The sequence below is a fragment of the Colobus angolensis genome, unplaced genomic scaffold (genome assembly GCF_000951035.1).
Source record: "Colobus angolensis palliatus isolate OR3802 unplaced genomic scaffold, Cang.pa_1.0 Scaffold16, whole genome shotgun sequence".
Classification (NCBI taxonomy): Eukaryota; Metazoa; Chordata; class Mammalia; order Primates; family Cercopithecidae; genus Colobus; species Colobus angolensis.
Genome location: NW_012114710.1, coordinates 6,054,794 through 6,076,305, shown reverse-complemented (window position 1 = coordinate 6,076,305; position 21,512 = coordinate 6,054,794). Strand labels below are relative to the sequence as shown.

General features: G+C 34.7%; 1 protein-coding gene and 1 long non-coding RNA gene across 3 annotated transcripts; one reads left to right on the top strand and one right to left on the bottom strand.

The window, feature by feature from the left end:
* Nucleotides 1-1,106: 1,106 nt before the first annotated feature.
* LOC105508232 lies at nucleotides 1,107-3,398 on the bottom strand. Its single transcript, XR_001001227.1, has 2 exons — nucleotides 3,139-3,398; nucleotides 1,107-3,030 (listed from the first exon to the last, which is right to left on the bottom strand). It is a non-coding gene; the product is annotated as an uncharacterized LOC105508232 (long non-coding RNA).
* A 6-nt stretch (nucleotides 3,399-3,404) lies between these two features.
* OTUD6B (OTU domain containing 6B) lies at nucleotides 3,405-20,461 on the top strand. Of its 2 annotated transcripts, XM_011937063.1 has the most exons (8): nucleotides 3,405-3,679; nucleotides 4,369-4,520; nucleotides 6,777-6,857; nucleotides 9,622-9,761; nucleotides 11,709-12,021; nucleotides 13,987-14,048; nucleotides 17,392-17,498; nucleotides 18,153-20,461. In XM_011937063.1, the coding sequence occupies exons 4-8, from the start codon at nucleotides 9,750-9,752 to the stop codon at nucleotides 18,235-18,237; spliced, it is 579 nt and encodes a 192-aa protein (XP_011792453.1). In that variant the 5' UTR covers nucleotides 3,405-3,679; nucleotides 4,369-4,520; nucleotides 6,777-6,857; nucleotides 9,622-9,749; the 3' UTR covers nucleotides 18,238-20,461. The 2 variants fall into 2 exon arrangements, with proteins under 2 accessions (XP_011792453.1, XP_011792452.1); XM_011937062.1 differs by lacking the exon at nucleotides 9,622-9,761 and having other exon boundaries at nucleotides 18,153-20,459.
* The last annotated feature ends 1,051 nt before the right edge of the window (nucleotides 20,462-21,512 follow it).

The following is a 21,512-nucleotide window of genomic DNA, read 5'->3' as shown; positions in this document are numbered from 1 at the left end:
ATTTTTTTCTACACATATTCTTGATGGCATTCATTGAGCGTTCACAATGTATAACGCACTGTGCTGAGAAGTCTTGTAGATGTGTAAGATTTTGTAATCTAATACTATGCTGCTATTGACCTGAGATACTGCATTTCTAACAAGTTTCCAGGTAATGCTGATGCTGTTTTTCTGAAGGCTATACTTTTCAATAAAATTTTTGTACATCAAAATATTGTTATATGGAGGTCTGTGAAGGGGAAAACAGTGCAGGGAGGGGAAAGATAAAAGGAGACTTGGGATTTCCTTTCCTTGAGAATCAGTTGTTGTCAGATGCTTAGAATACCTTACGTTACATTAAAGCTCAGTTGGGAGAAATAAGTAGTTAACGGTGGCCTCATAATATATTGGGGATAAATCCACTATGAAGGCAGACTACTTCCTCATTTGAAAGGTAGCAAAATTGGAAAACTTTAGTTCCTGAGTCCTTCCCATATGCATATTCCATTTTTCACTTAGTGTTTTAATTCCTGTTTCCTGCCTTTTCTACATCCATCCCATAGCATGTAAAGTATAATTACCTTCATTGTTGTATTCCTAAATCATCTGTATTTGTTATAATTTCCTCTTTGACCCAAAGGTTATTTAAGAACATTAACAAAATTCCAAGTATGTGATTTTTCAGGGTTGAAAATTATTATTTTCTAGGGTTTTTTTTGTTTTTTGTTTTTTTTTGGTAATGTGGTCATGAGTGCTTTCTAGAAATATAGTAATGTTTTCTCTATATCCGAGTATAAAATCATTTAGAAGTGCTTCAGGATAATTTGAAGAGAATGTAAAAATAAGGTAGAAAAGTAATATATATATTACACATACATTTAACTACCTTTTCTCTCTTAACTTTCCATTTACTTGGTTTATCAAAGGCTGTAACTGTGCTGGGCTGGTGGCTCACATTTGTAGTCTCAGTGCTTTGGGAGGTCGAGGCAGGAGAATTACTTGAGCCTAGGAGTTGGAGGCTGCAGTGAGCTATGATGTTGCCACTGCATTCCAGCCTAGGCTACCAAGCAAGACGCTCTTGTCTCTAAAAAAAGAAATCATAAATGTTGAAGTCATAGTCCAACATATTTTTTGCTATATTCTCTTTAATAATACATACAGAAGGATTACTCAACAAATTTTAAATACATAAAATGCACTAATTTAAATGTACGTTTTAAAATAGATGTATGTAAATGTACATAAGTAAAACTATCAGCCAAATGAAGATACAGAACATATATTTTATATATTGTCATATTATTTACCATATAGTTTGTTAAATGTTACATCCTATATTGTATATTTTACATAAAATGTCTTGTTATGTTTAGATTCTGTTTAATAAAAATGTTGCTATTTCTATGATTTATAGTTTTCATTATCTTTAAACTCTTTGATCCTTTGTTTTATACAAATGTATCTCAGGTTACAGATTGATTTTTGACCCAATTTCAATTGTAATAGGGCTATTTAACCAGTTTATACGTCATCTGTACTATCAATCTACTTTTTGTTAATTTTAATGTCTTTTTGCTATTTTTCTTTTGCTGTTTTTTTTTAACCACTTCTTTTCCAAACCAAACATTGGAACGTATATATTCTATTTTTGTAGTTAACACTTATTTCCATGTCAAATTTACTTAGATAAACTATATGAGGCAGTAACTGCTGTTTTACCCCATGCAACACGTACAGAAAATGAGGATGTATCCACCCCCTCCCAAACCAGTGATTTGGAAGTTTCTTTACAATATTAGTAGTAACATTATGGACAAACTTGCTATTTTTTTCCTGCTATACTTAAAAATAACTGAAATAAAACTGTACTGTTTTCCAATTTTGTCAGATTTGACATTCAGAATGCTGTTATTTGTCCAATCTACAGTGACAAAGCCCTTTTACTTAGGTTTAGCTTAAGAACATGCATATTTGTATCTACAATACTACATGCTAAAAACAAAACACTATTTGTCCAATATATTGAACATGTGGCATGCCCTTCCAGTTTAAATGTAAACTGAAATTTTAGACCTAGCTTACGTTTCAATTTTTGTATTTAGTTTTAATGTCCTATACATAACAATTTAAACTCTATGCTTCTTAACTAGTTCTAATGCATACCATTAATTCTTTCATACAATTGCCTCCCTATTCTTTCATTTTAATTCAGGTTCTGTTAGCTACTGTAAATCATTCAGCAAAATTTTCAGGGAAGGCTCTTGATTGATATACTTTCCTAACCCCTGTATATCTAAGAATGTCTTCTAGTTTCCTTTGTAAAGAAATGATAACTTGGCAGGGTATATAATTCTTGGCTCAAAATTATTTTCCCTTAAAACTCTGTAGATATTGTTCCACTGTCTTCTGGCTTTTAGAATTGCAGGAGAAAAATCTGAGGTTAGTCTGACTTTTGTCCCTTTGTATGTAACCTGCTTTCTCTCTGTGGATGCAAAATGTTTTGTCTTGAAATTCAAAAACGTCACCAGGATATGTCTAGGTGTTTCTTCCTTTTCATTAAATTTTAAAGGTACCCTGTGAGCCTTTTCCATTTGTAGATCTAGTTCGTTCTTGAATTCTGGAAAATTTTCTTCCATTAGATCCTTAATTATTGCTTCAGTTCTACTTGCTCTGTCCTCAGTTTCAGGTATTCCTATTATGCATATACTGTATCTCCTGGACCGGCCCTCTAGATCTCTTTTTCTCCTCTGAATTTCTTTTCCCCTTTTCTCTGTATTCTGTGACAATTTGTCGTTTTGCACTTACTTCAGTAATTCGATTTCGTGGCCAATCCAGCGTGCGCCCTTCTGTTAACTCTCTCAACTTCCTGGTATTTTCCAACCGCTCTGACATTACCCTCTTTATTATCGCGCACAGGTTTTTAAGCTCCTGTATTATAAGATTCTCAATCTTTCTTATATCTTCTGTTTCCATCTCTATGTCCCTTCCAAGAGGAGGCATTTTCTCGATTACTTAGCGCTGTTCCTTTCTTCTGAGGGGCAGTATTACGACCTTGGAAACAATAAACATAATTTAATTCCACACAGCCCCAAACAGCCCAAAAATTCCCATTGATAATTATCGACAACTTTATTAAAACGCTTTATTTTTCTTTCTTACCTTTTCAGTTGCTTTTCTTAGAAGCAGGGACCAAAATCAAAGATTAAAGAAGGTCCTCTGAAGCACGGAATAAAACAGACGATGAAAACTATTCCCCTTACGTCATCTCTGCGCGCCTCACGTCAGGGCCAAGAGCCTAGCGCTTAGCTTTATGGCAGACGGGGCTCTAGCGTTCTAGTCAATTCCGAGGCTGCAAACTCCGCTTCTCCGCTCGCCGTCTGGTTCCTTCCCTGCCGCCCCGCCCATCACGGCAGGGTCACGGTAGTGCGCACGCGTAGCACCCCGTTCAAGCTTCCCCTCTTTGCAGTGGCTTGGTTTAGATCCGGTGCCGCCTTGAAGGCGGGGCTGGGTCCCAGCCGTTAGCCAATGGAGCCCCGGGTGAGGGTTGAGGGGTGGAAGGTGCCTACCAGCCGGTGGTACAGGTTTCTTCCAGCGCTTGTGCTGGGCTACCTGGTCTTCATGGAGGCGGTCTTGACCGAAGAGCTTGATGAGGAAGAGCAGCTGGTGAGAAGGCATCGCAAAGAGAAGAAGGAGTTGCAAGGTGAGGCGGAAGGAAGCGGGAATCTGGAAGCCGCCGCGACTGGAGGAAGGGCGCGTGGCGGGTCGGTTCTGGGACATCTTAAGGCGTGACTTACCTGGATCACTCTAGACTTCCCCTAGTAGCAAGTGGCCTCTTCTCTCCCGCCTTCCCTGCTCCGGAGGCCCTTTAATTCCCAAACCTTCAGAGGCTTCCCCTTCTGAGGCCTGCCGCGTGCCCCCTACCCCGCGCCGCCGCATGGGTGCTGGTGTCTGAAAATACCTCGAAGCCGCGGTCTTGGACCCAGACTGGTCCCCTCCCAAACCCACTATGCCTCCCTTTTCTATACCTGCCCCAGTTACCGATACTTGTCCCTAATGGGTGTATTTTGAATGGACTCACCTCAGTTTAGGAGGTTCAGGAAGGATAGCAGAAAGATTTAAAACTTGCTACAGTCAGGTTTTTTTCCTTCTCCTATCTCACCAAACAACCGAAACATATTCAAGATTTTGTTAATGAAGTTTTTTGGGTTTTTTTTGGTCTCAGCTTCATCTGGGCCCTTCTGTCTCTGTAGCTGTCTGTTATGTGATGACTCTTTCTTCTATAATTACGTTTTCTGTACCTTTCTCCCCTTACTATCCCCTTATTGGTTCCTGTTTCTCATCTTCTTTTACTCCTGCGTGTCTGACTTAATGATTTTAATGGCTTTTCAGCCAAAATTCAGGGCATGAAGAATGCTGTTCCCAAGAATGACAAGAAGAGGAGGAAGCAACTCACCGAAGATGTGGCCAAGTTGGAAAAGGAAATGGAACAGAAACATAGAGAAGAACTGGAGCAATTGAAGCTGACTACTAAGGAGAATAAGGTATGTGAAATAAACGTTTGTCGTTGCCTACACCATTTGAAAACAGCTGTCCACTTTCCACTTCTCTTAAATTGCTTATTATCTAAAATCATAAAATGGGTAGGGAAATGAAATCACTTAGTTATGCTCATGCATCACTTCTCATTAATGTTTTTGTGACCAAGTTCACAGGACAGTGTGTTTTTACAAGGGAGATCAGCAAAGAAAGTGCTATACTTCTTTACCTACACTTCTTTACCTATTTACTTGCCCAAAAGGTGAAGCTTCACTAAATGAAAGTTGGAAGACCAGGCTTCTGATCCCAGAATTGTGACTGAATGGGATTGTAACCTGAGCAAGGTTACTTAATCTTTCTGAGCTCAAATTTTCCCACATACATAATACGATACAAATATTTCTGCTGTCTAAGCACAGGTTTTTGTAAGAATCAAGAAAGTGAATGTGAAATCATTTTTAAATTATAAAACTGCTTTATGAACAAGTTGTAATGAATGAAATTTTACTGATGTTTCTTGTAAGTTGGAGCATCCTAACTTTCATAATTTTAGCTAATATTTATTTTATCGTTGGAGCTAATATATAAACAAAAACACTTTGTTTTATATATATTATCTAATTTAACCTCAGTAACACACTGTGAGTTATTACCTATGAAGTAAGTGTACATAATCCCATTTTTCAAGTGGGAAACAGGGTTAGAGAGATTAAGAACTTTGTCCAGAAGTCATAACAGCCATTAATTGCCAAAGCCAGAATTCCAAATGAGAACTATCTTACTCCAGGAAGTGAATACTGAATTCTGTTATGGCTTTGTGTAGTGTGGTATTTATTGTATGGGTTTTGGATGTGAAAGGTCATATAGACTCCACAGCCTCCATCTTTGATAGAAAGTTCTTATGTCTATGCAAAATCTTACCTGCCGTACTTAAATTTTGGTTGATTTTTGGTTTGCTGTTGACAAGTGCAGCTTGTCTGTGCTGTTTACAATGGTCCTTACATTAAATATAGTCTAAATTTCTTTAACTTTGTTAGTCATTATTTCCCAACTTTCCTTGCCTTTAATATACTTCATCTCCAGGTAACAAGGCATGATACTCCAGGTGTTAAATTGCGATGTGACAATTGTGGTGGTCCTAATTGTCTCCCCATCTTTTCTGTTAGTGAGATAGTTCTGTTTGCTCCCTCAGACCTTTCAATTTTGAGGTTTTTTTCCCAGGTTTCCAAGGACAAAAGTGTTTGATTCATAAGCTACATGGGGTCCTACTGTTAAAACACAAACTCCCATTCTACTTTGAACTATTTATCTTTTTCATTAATTTAAATTGGTTTTCTTTTCTGAATACTACCAAAACTAATACCATTGCTTTTTTATTTTTCAGATGCATCTCTTTTATCTTGCCTATTGTCAATATAGTTGTTTGTAAATTTTAGCAGATTCCTCTGAAGAATTCTAATTTCACTATAGTTGATAGCCACTCTTTGAAGTCTCTATCTGATTTTGATATTTTGATCATTTGGGACATAGCTTTTGGAGACTTCTGTCTCTGTGTATTAAAGGCCTTGAGTTGTTCTATGCATGTGTTATACCAAAAACTGGCTTAACTTATGGTTGCAGTAATACTAGCTACTCATCCTTATGGTTAAAAGTCTAGTCTTTTTTTTTTTTTTTTAACTCTAGCAAGCACACATTAGCCATTTAGGATTGATTATAATATCAAATGATATTGTAAATTAAATATATTTTCTGCCTGCAGTTATCAGTTTGTAGATGGAAAAGGGTAGGGTAGGAAAAGCTCAACTTCCTACTAGAGTCAAGGATTAGTACTCATCAGATTTTGGCTAATTAAGATGGAAGAAGGCTTCTCTTGCCAGTTGAGGTTATGCAGGTGATAATGAACTGAGCCAACACATGACCTGTATCTTATACATACTGTCAGTAGTCAGAGAAAAGAAGAGTGGAGTGCCAAATGAATTGGCGCTTACAGGAAGTACACTACTGCATTTAGATTAATGGAGTAAGCATTCTAAGAAAGAAGGAAAGCATGCAGGGATGAGCATGATCTTTGAAGGAAACTTCTTGAGAACTTGTCAAATTCTTCCATAAAAATAGAGACGGGAGACAAAACCATATTATCTAGTACAATGTCTATTGCTGTTATTCAAATTTGAAGTGTGGGATTAGATATATGTATGATTTTCAATAATTATTTAAAAAGTATTTTACATTGACTTGTTAATGCTTTTTGTTTCCTTCAGATAGATTCTGTTGCTGTTAACATTTCAAACTTGGTGCTTGAGAATCAGCCACCTCGGATATCAAAAGCACAAAAGAGACGGGTATGAAAGTCATGTCACCAAGTATATAAGTTAGTGCTGTGTGTTCAATACTATCTTAGGTCTTGTTATAGGAAGAGAATGAAAAAAAAATGATGCAGTTCCTTGTCAAGGGACTTGAACTAACATTTATTAAGTACCTGCTGTGTGTTACATACTATGCTAAGCTGCTTATATGACATCTCATTTAGTCCTGACAATAATCCTGTGAAGTAGGATTTCTTATCCCCATTTTATGGAGAAGAAAATGGTCCTACGAGAATATAAAATAACATATTCAGGTTGCAGCTCTCATAGGAGAGTGAAGCTGGGAGTGAGAGAATATAAAATAACATATTCAGGTTGCAGCTCTCATAAGAGAGTGAAGCTGGGAGTGGGAGTGCAAAGTAGTTTTTTTTACAAATATATTATCCCAGACTTAAAAGTTCAGAATGTGGGCCCAGGGGATTGTGATGCACAACCCTGGCTAAGAACTATACCATTGGGTGAGAAATAAGGATTTGAACCTAGAAGTTAACGTGTAGATACATGTTCTTAGATAATTATGTAGGTATCTATATAATGGTTACAAACTTCTTAGATAATTATATAAGTATCTATATAATGGTTAATTATGAAAATTTAGAGAAGGGAAAGTTCATTATGCTAATAATGGGTTGGAATTTGAAAGAAATATTATTTAGATAAGGTATTCCAAATAGGAGAAACAGCATGCACAAAAACAAATGTGGGGATGATATATTGCATTATTGAAGAGCTATAAGGAAACTGATTTATTGGAAGTAGCTAGTTCATATCAGCATTATAGAAATGAGATTAGATAGGTAAGTTCCTTTGAATTTGAAAAAGAAAAATGATTAAATTCAGTCTTTTTAGTTACGAGTATTATTTTATTAACACTTGATGTTTTCTATGGTTTAAATGCATATTTTTAAACTCGTTTTGCATCTTATGACATAGTATGTAATTTAGTAGAGCATGGAGTTTAGTGTCAAACAGATGAGGTTTTAATTTCATTTACTATTATACTTCGGGTATGGTTCTTTAAGCTTCAGTTTCACATCTATAAAACGGGCAAATTATAGCTACTTCATAAGCTAATTCATTGTGAATGTTAAATACTGTACTATTTCCAAAGCCTTTAACACAGGCCTGGAGAACTAATGGGTCAACAAATGATAGTATCGTTTCTGTATTAAGTAGTGCATAGTATGCCTCTTAAAAATAAAACCTAAAAGCAATGTCTTTTTCTATATTAAGTAGTGCGTAGTATGCCTTTTAAAAAATTAAACCTAAAAGCAATGTCTTTTTTTGTTTGAAAGTTGATGAAATGCACAGAGTCAAACATTTCTCATTCTTGTATAGAATTTTATTCTTGAGTAAATATAATTGTGAATTTTGTAGATCCATAAAATTTAGATCTCATGGAATCTTGGAGATTGTCTGCTTATGATATGCATTCTTTTGTGATGATCTCACAGTTGTCGTCTAGCTTCTATAGATCAAAAAGGAAAGGCAGAATTTTTGCATGCCAGTAGCATAACAAAATATTGGAATTACATCTACTTAGTAATTGAAACATCTTAAAATAGCCTATTTAATTCTGGAAAACCTAAGGGCACAAGACCTGTCTTTATCAAAACTTGTTCCTCCCCAGGTGGACCTCTGACAACAAAACGAACAAAATGAAAACTCCCTTACTTTTCTCAAAAATTTTGTTACTTTTCCCTAAGATACTGCACAACTGGAATTAATACCTTTGTCAGTTATACTCTCAAACCATTTAGTATCTTTTATAGTCAGCTGCTTTAACACTTGGCAGAAAAAAGTGCCCAAGTAATGTTTTTACAGTGTTATATTAACGGGATTTTAGAACAGAAAACATTAAATGTTTATAATGCTTAAGAAAATGGAACCTGAAGTCAGGATGCGCAATTGGGTGTTTGATTATTTGGAACCTCCTTTTTTGCCAGAAGCACCAAGGAATGAAAAATCATTTAATTAATGATGTTTATCTTTGGGAAAGATACAACTCTGGGAGAAAAACACGATAAAACTTTATAAAGATTTATTTTAAGAATATCGTGGAATATTGTAGAGCATATCTCTTTATTTTTAGTCTAGAAGAACATAGTATTTTATTTAATTCAAAGAACTTAGAAGCTTTTTGATATGATAGAAAGAGTCTAAAACAGAACTTAGAAGGACTGGGTTCCAAAAATATGGAATTTGAGGGCTGGAATGAGATTGAATTCAATTTCTGTATTTTCCAATGAGAGAGTAGAGACCCAGATTCTCTCAGTGGTACACTAAAAGTTTGATACAAACCCAGGACTGGTGTCCAGCTCTTAATATTCCCTTTGAGTCTTCTTTGCTATATTACTATATCAACATGAGTCTAGTTTTATTGACAATATATTTATGATTTACATGCTATTTTCATCTTTTATATGTTTTTATTAGAACTTACTAGTGCCATTCTATCTCCAGTACTATAGCTGTAGAAACCAAAGTGCCTTGTGCTCTTGGGAAACTATACTGCTGGAAAAAGAATTCGGTGGATTTCTTACCTAGTGCCCTGAAAAGGAAACTCAGTTGCTTTGTTCTAATGAAGCAAAGCATAAAGGGAAAAAATGAAATGATTAGAATTAGTATTTTAGTTGCTTAAACAGTTTTGCAGATAGGATAAAGTGCCACTTTTCAAGTAAATAGTACATGACATCATTAACTCCAGCTCCCATCTGCTCCAACTTTTATTCTGATTCAGGTGCCTGGATAGAAGGAGCTCTCTGTGTTGTCCTTGGTCCCTGCTCTGCTCTTACCAGCTGTATGGCCTTTGGAAATCTTTCTGCGTGCTGTTTCCTCAGAAGAGGAAAATGAGGGGTTTTGGATTAGATGATATCTAAGGTGCTTACTCTTCCTCTCCCCTCTGAAACTTTTTTAGTTTTTTATAAAGTAATAGTGCCATCTTGTGTTTTAAGATTTTATGCCTCTGTGATCCACAGTTCTAATAAATAAAAATAAGTGAAATAAATTTGTTCCTATTACTTATATAAACCTTAAATAGGCTATGTTTTAGTAGGGAGATATTACTGCTTTTCATTCAGGTAACTTAGAAATCACTTTAGGTTCATCTAGCATGGCAGATAACAGGCAAGTACTACAGGTACATGACAATAAGTTTAATTGAAACTTGCCTTCCCATTCACTTTTGTTCCAAGGAGGAATTAGAGCTAGCAGTATGGAATTCTTTACCTTTTCCTATTCTTGGCTTACCAAATCCTTCACTGTAACTTATTACTAATATCAATTTATATAACTTAGTTTTTATTTTTAAATTATAAAGCAGTTTCCCCTCGAGTGTGCAAACAATATATATGGTACATAATTAGAAAGATGCAGAAAAACATACATATAGACATACACACATATACACCCACCCCAAAATGAAACTTATTTTGGGATCCTGTCATCCAGAGAAAAAGCACTAGAAATATTTTGTGTATATTGCAGTTTCTTTTTAGTACTATGTTAAGTATAGACCTACTGTATATTAACTATATGCCTATCCTTTTTGCCTCCAATTTCATCTCTTGACACTTTTCTCTGGCACTGTAGCTCTCTGAACTGTTTTTAGCTATGAAACATATAGTGCTTTCTGGCTTTTGATCATTACTAGTCCATCTGTTAGGAATTTTTTTTCCTTTCTTCTTCCCCAACCTTCCCTCCACACATCCTGTCTATTCTTTGTGTCACAAATCTCTCATTGCCCTCACCCCACTCCATTCTTGCATATATTTCCATGAGAGGAGCTTATCAGACATTTTGCATAAGGAAAGCAAATTGTAGAATTTAACATATGATACCATTTTTATTAAGAATTTATACATTATTTCGAGAGTATACTATATTTATTAAAATGAATAGAAAAGCAATCTAGAGGCCGGGCACGGTGGCTCAAGCCTGTAATCCCAGCACTTTGGGAGGCCGAGATGGGCGGATCACGAGGTCAGGAGATCGAGACCATCCTGGCTAACACTGTGGAACCCCGTCTCTACTAAAAAATACAAAAAAACTAGCCGGGCAAGGTGGTGGGCGCCTGTAGTCCCAGCTACTCGGGAGGCTGAGGCAGGAGAATGGCGTGAACCCGGGAGGCGGAGCTTGCAGTGAGCTGAGATCTGGCCACTGCACTCCAGCCTGGGTGACAGAGTGAGACTCTGTCTCAAAAAAAAAAAAAAAAAAAGAAAAGCAATCTAGAAGGATACATACCAAACCTCTAGAGCAAGCACTGGGATGACAGTGGTGTTAGGGGAGCTTTAGTCTATCTCTTATGTTTTAATTTTTTTTTTTACAAAATATTTGTTAATTAAATGTATGTGTATACAGACATTTTAAAAAGCTAGATAAAAAGAGTGTCTGCCTGTACCCTTCTAAAGGCTGTGTCATATTAACACATTACTGGTGGAGTGATAAGAAGGCTGGATTAGCCTGGGTTTTAATATAATAATAATGTGCTTTAAGGCCTAGGATAACTCAGTCTTAAGATAATACTTTGAAATCAGTAAGTAAAGTTTATAGAAACTTGGCGTGTAGCTTTTAAGTGGACTTTAAAGAAAAATTAGAGGGCTTTCTTAATGTTCAGTATAGAGCAAGATGTGGAAACACACAAATGAGTAAGATAGTAAGGAGCTTACCTTGTAGAAAATTCTTGAGATGATCAATGTGATAGTGCTTGTGCCAGAAGGGAGAAAAAATACCAAAAAGTTTTGAGACCTTTACATTTCCATTCCCTTAATAAATGAGAATTAGTCCTAATTATTATGTATTAACTTTCATCTATTCTCCTTTTCTTAGGAAAAGAAAGCTGCATTGGAAAAGGAGCGAGAAGAACGGATAGCTGAAGCTGAAATTGAAAACTTATCAGGAGCCAGACATATGGAAAGTGAGAAACTTGCTCAAATATTGGCAGCTAGACAGTTAGAAATGAAACAGATTCCATCTGATGGCCACTGTATGTATAGAGCCATTGAGGATCAACTGAAAGAAAAGGATTGTGCTCTGACTGTGGTTGCCTTGAGAAGTCAGACCGCTGAGTATATGCAAAGCCATGTGGAAGACTTTCTGCCATTTTTAACAAACCCAAATACAGGAGATATGTATACTACAGGTAATTTATTTTTCTTTACTATATTTTATTGTTGCTTTGTTGTAGTTGTTTTTAAATAAAATGCTTTCTAGCACTGAGCATGAGAAGAACCCAGATGAACCTTATGAGGAAAAAGCATCACAAGATTTAGGCAGAATTATTTTCTGTAATTTTAGTAGATGTTGGTATGTTTTTCTCTATTAAGATTTCTTAATTACTTAGTTATTTTGTAATTATAATATGTTACTCATTTTATGTAAGATAGAAATAGGAATAAGATTAATCATTTTTGAAAAAAAATGTAAGTTCATGTTTGACAAAGTGAATGAAGTATTGAAGGTAAGCTTCAGGAAGTGTATATAGGGTCTGAAGACCATAAGGAGAGAATGACTAGGAAAACCATTTTCTCCTTTTATCCTATAATTTGGGAACTTTACTTTTATTTACAATAAGCTGTAATTAAGAAGATTACTGTTCAAGTAAAACAAAGGAGTTAATAACCTGCTTTATTCTATACAATACTTTCCACAGTTAAGATAAAATATTTATGAGGAAGTAAAAAAGTACACAACTAGCAGATGAGGAAGAGAGCAAGTAAAAATCTGAATAGGTTTTGGGGGAGTAAAGAATGGAATAGAGGACTATTAGTCCTTGAGAGAAGATGGCGGGTTTGGCAGTATCCATTGGGAACAAGTCATATGGCTAGAATGGGTTGGAGAGAGAAAGGTTAAGGTTGACTTTCCTTTAGTGGAGTCTCTCCTCCATGGAGGAAAGGTAGAGAATGATGCAGAGTTGATAAGAATAAGCATTGGCAGTCAAGTATGTCTCCTTTAGTTTGTATGGCTTAAGGTATCTGTTGACAGATCTCAAGAGTGACTTAAGCATATCTAATTCTGTAGCGAATTAATTTCCCATAGATGTCATATTGGAAATAGTAACTTATCTCTTGTGTTTTAGGTCATTGCTGTTTTCTAAATAAACAGAATTTGCTATGGGACATAAAACACATTTTTCCATATATCTTGATACATGCATAGGCAGTGTGATAAATGACTCTTCAGTCATTTATCTCCCAGATTACTAAATCATTGAAACTCCCCAATTGCGCTAGTTGTAGGGCATAGAGGAGGTGGCAGTTTAGTATGCTGAGTCAGAGAAAAACACAAAAGACTTAATTAATTATCTTTATTTATTCAATCAATATTAATTGAGGCACTGTTCTGAACACTGAGTATTTAATAGGGTCTGAGACAAACACATGAGACATATTTTTCTTTTAGATGTCCGTAATTTCTTTCCCTCTGTCAAGGATAATTGTTTTCCTTTTTAACATACCATATAAAAAGGTGTATGCACAAAATATACCCATTGTAAATTTAGTGATTAGGTCTTTTACTTCTCAGGGCTGATCTGAAAAGCCCTTTCCTTGGTTAGAACTGATACTTATGCAGATAATGTAAGTGCTTCCAAAATAACAAGTGGAGGCACTGTTTGATGCTATCTCTGGGGAAGAAATTTCAATTTATCTGTACTTTTACTCGAATTCTCTTCATATATTTCCCGGAGTCTTACAGTAAACCTGATTATACAGGAATTACTTTTTTTTTTGTCTTTCATGGTATTCTGTTGGATGCAGGTTTGGGCTTCAAAACACATGTCAAGATAGTGAATATTGTGGCAGTTCTGGGGGTCATTGCTTGGGGTAGAGTGAGGTAGGTTTGTTATATAGGTAGGGTATCTGGGCCTCCAACAGAAGAAGAAAAGCTGAAATGGACTCCTTTGTTCTTGGATGGAAATGTGGTAGAAAGTTGGGGCGAATTAAGTTTGGACCTGGTAGTTAGATTAGATTCTGGAGGATACTGATAAAGAAGGAGAACGTTTATAACTTGGGCATTTTTGTCAGGAATTGTGGAAACTATTAAAGGGATTTTGTAACATGAGTTACAAAAATTATTTAAGTGCTTTGTTCTGACCTATTCTCTACAGAAGAGTTTCAGAAGTACTGTGATGATATTGTAAACACAGCTGCGTGGGGAGGTCAACTTGAGGTAAGTTTGTAGTTATTCATAGTGATTGTGGGTTGTTCCTTCTGTAGGTTTTAGATGTTTCTCAGCTGATCCCAAATTCTCTTTGAAGATTCCCTTTCTTTATGGATTTGCTATTCTCAACTGACAAAGAAATAGGGAGTTAACATGATTAGGTCTGTAATTAAAGTATGTATGTTGAGGGACTGAAGCACTATTTCATTTTAAATAGCTCAGTGTTAGATCTGTGTGTTGGAGATACATATGTGTAAGTCTTTTCATTGTGATACTAGTATTGGCAATACATTTGATTTTCTGGACTTAGGAAAGTGAAAATTTTACTGAAGTAAAGTAAAATTTAGCCTAGTAGCTCAGCTGATCAAAGTCATTATTAGAAAAATATCTTTTTTACATCAGAAATGGAAAAAAAATTATATGAAATTACAGACCAAATACTACCACAACATATTTATTACAATTGTATTTTGAATTCCTAATTGATAGTGACTGACTTACTTGAAAGCAGTAGTTGATGCATTAAATTCATATGTAAGAAAACAGTATATTCAGTCACGTAACGGGAAGTTACCAAGATTTCTTTTTAGCTCTAATTTTAAAAAATCTGACTGTTAACTCTGTTTTGTTGAAACAAATTAAAAAAAAAAAAACACAGTTAAGTAGGCCAGATGATGATGAAGCAGCCTGGGTATTAGACGGGATAAGAAAGAAAGTCCTAGGTTCAAGTCCTGGCATTTTCTTCTACCTCTCTGTTTTGTGGCCACAGGGAGTCAGCCATCCTCCCAAGTTTGATTTTCTTGATTACTATATGGCCATAATAAACCCTCTCTGTGTACTCAGTAGAGCATTTTTGAGCATTAAGTAAGGCAGAGAGTACCTGCATAAAAGTTTGTAAGCTGGAGTGCCAGATGGATGAATCTAGGCAGTGCAATTAGTAATATATAATGATGATTAATCATCATGAATAGTCTGTGGCTCTAAATAATTCACTAAGAACTGCTTCATTTGAAGATGCAACATGAAAGTTGCTCCAAAATCTTTTTCTTAGTAGTGCTGTGTATGTGCATTTCCACCAGAGGGAACTGTATCTATTAGATTTCTATGCCTCTGAAACTCAGAAAGTTTTCATAGTGGCTTTGTTAATACATTAGGAATAGTTAAAAATACCTGAACTTTCTTAAAAGGATCATTCGTGTGAGTATTAGAGATTAAGTCAAGAAATTAAGAAAAGCCTTTTAAAACATCTTTTGAAGGATACTTACACTTTTTTTTTCATCTGTGAATTCATTTGAAGTAAGAGTTGCAGTTTTCCCAATAGAGTAAATTTAAGTTATTAAAGAGAAAATCATTCTATGATTTCTGAAGTTAGAAGGCATGGTAGGATTTCCAGAGTTTGGTTCCCATCCTCTATTTTATGCTAGTTTCTTTAAAATGATATTTTAGGTATAAGAAAAATGTGCTTCAAAGGAACGTTTTTGATTTACCGCCATGCGGCACAGCCCTTTCCATATTTTTTGAAGTAATTTCTTACATTCTTTGAAAACCTCAGGAAGGACTGTGTTCATCAATGGAATGTTCTTGTAACGGGGCAAGTACATATCCCATAGTCCCCCCATGGATTGGGGCGTTATGATTTTTATTTTCTTTTTGAGACAGAGTCTCGCTCTGTTACCCAGGCTGGAGGGCAGTGGTGCTATCCATCATTGTTCACTGCAGTCTCAATCTTCTAGGCTTAAGCTTTCTTCTTCCCTCTCCTGAGTTGCTAGGACTACAGGCATGCACCACCATGCCTGGCTAATTTTTGTATTTTTTGTAGAAACGGGGTCTCCCTGTGTTGCCCAGGCTGATCTTGAACTCCTGAGTTCAAGTGGCTTTGACAAGTCTCGTAACCCTTTTTTTGCCTTAGATTCTAGGTCTTTAAAATAACAACAGTACCTATCCCATAAAAATATTTATTTAGATGGGATTCAGTTGTTTAAAGAAGTGAGACAAATTCAAAGGTAAATAGTTATTCTCTGTCAGATTTAAATCTCTAAAGGAATGAATACACAAAGTGTTTAAAGTGCTTGAGTGCTTGGTCATGTGTCTTTTTTTTTTTGAAACAGGATCTCACTCTGTCACCCCAGTTGGAGTACAGTGGCGTGATCTTGGCTCACTGCAACCTCTGCCTCCCAGGCTCAAATGATCCCTCACGCCTCGTTAATTTTTTTGTAGAGACAGGGTTTTTACCATGTTGCCCAGGCTGGTCTCGAATGCCTGGACTCAAGGGATCTGCCTGCCTCGGCCTCCCAAAGTGCTGGAATTATAGGTGTGAGCCACCGTGCCTGGCCCGTAATCGTAATAAGTCTTAAAAAATGCTAGCATTAATGTTCATTATTCATCATTATTCATCTGGCTTTAGGCTCTAATTTTATATTGTGTGGTATGGAATTACTTAAAATTGTGTATTTTAATCAGATAGAAATTCATTGATAGGGGAGTATAATTCGTATATATATCTCATTCTACTCTTGCTTTGAAAATTATAGAACAGTGGTTGTCAACAGTATTTATAGATTAGAATCATTGAAAACTTAAAAAAAAAAGTATTTTGTTCTTCCCCCCTGCCCGTTTTCTCACACTGTAATTTATTTGGCCTGGTGTTTGAGCAATGGTATTTTAAAAATCTTTTTGTTATGAACATTTTCAAGCATATTCAAAAGTAGAGAGACTAGTATAATATTAGTCTACCCATTGCCGCTCTTCATTAGCTGTGGCATTGATATGTTTTACAAAGCTGTTGTGCAGGCAGGACTTGAGCAGTCTCTGCCTTTGATTTAATAAATACAAGTTGAGCATCCCTAATCTGAAAATTTGAAATCTGAAATGCTCCCAAATCAAATTTTTTGAGGGCTGACATCACAAGTGGAAAATTCTACACTGTATGTGACAGGTCACAGTTCAAAACTTAGTTTCATGCACAAAGTTATTTAAAATATTCGATAAAATTACCTTCATCCTATGTGTGTAAGATATGTATGAAACATGAATGAATTTTGTGTTTAGCTTTGAGTCCCATCCTCAAGATACCTCTTGTAGTATATGCAAATATTCCTAAATCTGAAAAAATTCAAAATCTAAAACAATTCTGGTTCCAGGCATTTAGGATAAGGGATATTCAATCTGTATTATATTTATTCAACAGGTATTTATTAAGTTCCCACTATATACTAGGCTCTCTGTGTACAGGGGTGAACAGAACATATCCCTGCTGTGACTGGTTGCACATTCACACATACTTCAGTAGTTTACTATTTGAATGTGATTTACATTTTTATTTTCCTTGCTCATACTTTTTTTCTTCCTATAGCTAAGAGCTCTGTCTCACATTTTACAAACACCAATAGAGATAATACAGGCAGATTCTCCTCCCATTATAGTTGGCGAAGAATATTCAAAAAACCCACTAATACTTGTGTAAGTACCTAGACATTTTTACTTTTATTTTTCACAATACAAAAAAAATAAAAAATTTTAGATTATATGTGTTAAAATATATGACTTAGATAATTTTTTAAATGTCTAGCGATTTATTTTTGTGTGTGAGTTAAGAATAAAGTCATTTCTAAAGGTTACAGAATTTTAGGACTAGTTTGTGTATTGTCCTGGTTTGACATTAGTAATGCTAAAAGTTTCTCAACAAGTGTAAAAGTTGAAATACATTCATGTTACTTGTTTATTCCTTAGATTTATTTTTCTTCATTTTTGAAAATATTTTATATGATTTAGAAATCTCTTCTGAAGTACAGCATGCAGGATTTGCTATTGCCTTTAGTATTTGTCAACTAAACCTATTAAGATAGTCATCAATGGCTAGGTGACAATTTAAGCTTATTGAACCCTCAGCATCTCAGCCTTTTCATTTTACCCCCAGTGTTTGAACCAGATCTTGCTGACTGCTGCCACTTTTCAAATGGTGTTGAACTCTTAGTTAATATGTCTACGTAGTCTATTGAGTGATGCCCATGTGGACTGAGTCATTCAGAATCATTGGTTTATATATATATAATAAGCATATATATATATAAAAATTACTTTCATCAAAACTGCTCATTTTTTTTTTAATTTCAGATATATGAGACATGCATATGGCTTAGGAGAACATTATAATTCTGTTACACGGTTGGTAAACATAGTTACTGAAAATTGCAGCTAATTATACAATGTTGTACAATTATGTTTTAATACAGTGTGCCGAACTGAGTATTTCTACCAAGTGTTGGGTTGTTCTATATGCTACTGAAAAACACAACTACCTTAAATCAGTTTTATGGCAAAGCTACTAACAGGTGTTTTTAGAAATATGTCAGAGATAAACTTTAACCAGTGTCGTCTTAGTGGAATTTTAAAAATTTGTAAGTTCATTGTGGAGAACATCATTCAGAGACCAAGATGGTACCCTATTAGCTGATACTTTCATTTATGTAAGATCGTGGACATTCTGTTTTGAGTTGGAACAAATTTTCAGTGTTTTTAATTCTCCCTTTTCCCCCATTCCTAAAAACTTTCAAAATAACCATTTCAATGTAATTTGTCTGGAAGAAGTTTACCCAATATCTTTGTCATTGCAATAATGTAGTATGGTGATGGTCAATTTAATTATTGCTTATAAAATGAACTTGATTGCAGTAAGCATGGTATTGATAAGATTAATGCAGTGAAGCTTTATTATTAATATATATAGCCTTATCAAAGCATAACTAAGAAGGTTGCTTTAATAATTAAGAATTTAAAAATATTTATTTAGATAGGATTCAGTTGTTTAAAGAAGTGAGACAAATTCAAAGGTAAATAGGTATTCTCTGTTAAATTTAAATCTCTAAAGAATTAGAGATTAGTTTTTTATTTGTGTATAACTTAGAAAAGACCTAATAGATTACTGTCTTTTTAATGCATTTGTTATTCTTTGGTATTTTTTAAGCATTGGACTGGAGTTGGTACCATCATCTCTTGATTCTTTCATAACTACACATTTTCATATTTCCTTTTGTGTTTTCTATTTTGCTTTCCTTGAAGGAACAAGCATTTTGTGGCCTTTACCTTTGCGATTTTAGGGAGTAGCAGTGTAAAAGGTTCAAGGACACATTTACTTGAAATTCTTCCTCTTTTCTAATTTGTCTTACCAGATGTTCCCCTTCTTGCTTCATTCTCTAGGATTTGAAGAAAACCGTTGCCACTTATTTTATTAACCTTATTAATGTCACCTTTCCTTCAACTCAAATATTTGAGAAATTTTATGTTACATATATGAATGAAGTTGAAAGCTACTGTTTGGAAGCTAAGACTTGTATACAGTAGTTTTGTATATGAATGGTTATTCTAGTTCAGATTTCAGGTTACTCACAACAGTATTCTTTCTAAGAGGATATATATACAAACGTCTCTCATAATTTATGTAAGGAAATATTATGAAAATGAGAGTTTTTTAGTTTGATATATGTTTCCCAAACTAGAGATAAAACTAGAGATTTAATATCGCTTATAACATTTGAATTTTTGCCCCATGAGTACAACTAATTTTTATAAGTAAATATTAGGTTTATAATATGAAAAATGGGGTGTCAGTCTTTTCACATGCCCAGCAGGTAACAATGTGGGAAGCTGGCAGGGTCATTGATAGCAAGTAAGTACTTCCTGAAGGCTTTCCAGTTCAAAAGATTACAAGCCATTGTGCTTGCCAAACAAATTATATTCTGAAGATGCCTGTTTTGTAATCCTTGATGTGAATTTTTTAGTGTCTGAAATTTACAGAAGAATGAAATTGTAAAACACTAAATGCTCTGCGTTTATTTTGAAGTAATCTGTTACTTTAAAATTAAAATGTCAGCATTAGGAAGTAATAAACCAACATATGAAACCCAGTATTATAAATGTTATCTACATCTAAAGTATTCTAAAATAACTTATTGGCAGATTTTTTTCTTTTTTTCCTTATAACATTTAGAATCCTTTGTTATATGTCTATTTTTCAATTTTGTTATATTTTTAATTTAAGTGGCCAATGTGGTTATGAACACAATTTGTATGGTCAGCTTCTGTTCTTTCCTAAAACTTCAGATAAATGTCATTTTAGCTATAACCTAAAAAAGTATTTAAATAAAATGACCAATGTTAATTTAAAAGCAGCATATGCTAATTTACTTTTTCATATGATGATGGTCTAATGGAAGTTACATAAGCTTTCTTTTGTCCTAACTCAGAAAAGTATATGTCAGAGTTCTGGAATATGTCTTTAGCCAAGAATTTTATTCACTTAAATATGTTTACAACTTGTATAAAGCAAAAAAGAATGTGTGTAACTATAGTGAACAATATAGTTTTGCTTATGTTATGTGATGTTTGCCAAAAAAAGAATAAAAGATGAATGAATTAAATCAACATTTATTTGCTTGAATTGTCATTCTTTAACAATTCGAGAATTTAGAAGTGGAGAAAACTCATTTTGCTTTAGAATTTTATCCAGCCTTTACTTTGTCTTCACATATAATTGAAAATAATGCAATCACAGATTCTTACGTTTTAAGGGATTTCAAATAAATATATGACATAGCTTATGCCGCAGAGTACAGAGAAATAAAGTAATAGCCATTTAAGCTATAGCTCTTAGAAATCAGGTGGAAGCTTAGAACCTTTTAGAATAATGAGTGTTTATTTAGGGTAAGCGAAAAATATTTTAAGATCCATAGATGTTAAAATAAAGAATAAACGTTTGTGTGCAAGAATGTGGAGCAGTAAGAAGGAAGTTTGTGCAAATTAATGTTTTCACACAATTGTTAATATATATTGTGCCTTCTTGGTACAGGTTCTTATGAACTAGCTGAAGGACTAGATCAGTTGATTTTCTGAGAATTTATTTGGGGATGTCATCCTTTTTTTTTTTTAAACTTTTATTGAACAGATGAAACGTTTTCCCTGCCTGTTAAGTTATCACATACATTGATTGTTTCCTCTTGTCTTAAGTCTTTATCTTAGTTCTCATGAGGTTTTAATTCTTAACACATGGGTCTTTTAACCCACTATTGTTCTCTCCCACTTAAGGTCTTAGAACTACCATTCAGAATTGAATGTGTCATCCAACCTGCTTTACCCAGCTTCCTTGTCTTTCTAGTGTCAGCTTACATATTAACAGTACCTACTGAGACAACCCTCCCCACACCTGTTTCTTTCTAATACCTACACACTTGTAATCACTTACTTGAGTTGTTTTTCATCTATTTTTTTTCCATTGTGTGTTAAGTGCTTAGAAACAAGAACTTCTTGTTCACCACTCTTAAAATATCTAGCACATTGCCTGACCTGTCTGCATTGCATGCTTAAAAAATGTTTGTTGATAGGCTTAGAATATCAGTTTAGAGAACAGGATATGAGTAAGGAGTTGCATTAGGTTAACAGACTGCTGGGAATAGAGAGATGGATATGATTTAGAATTGT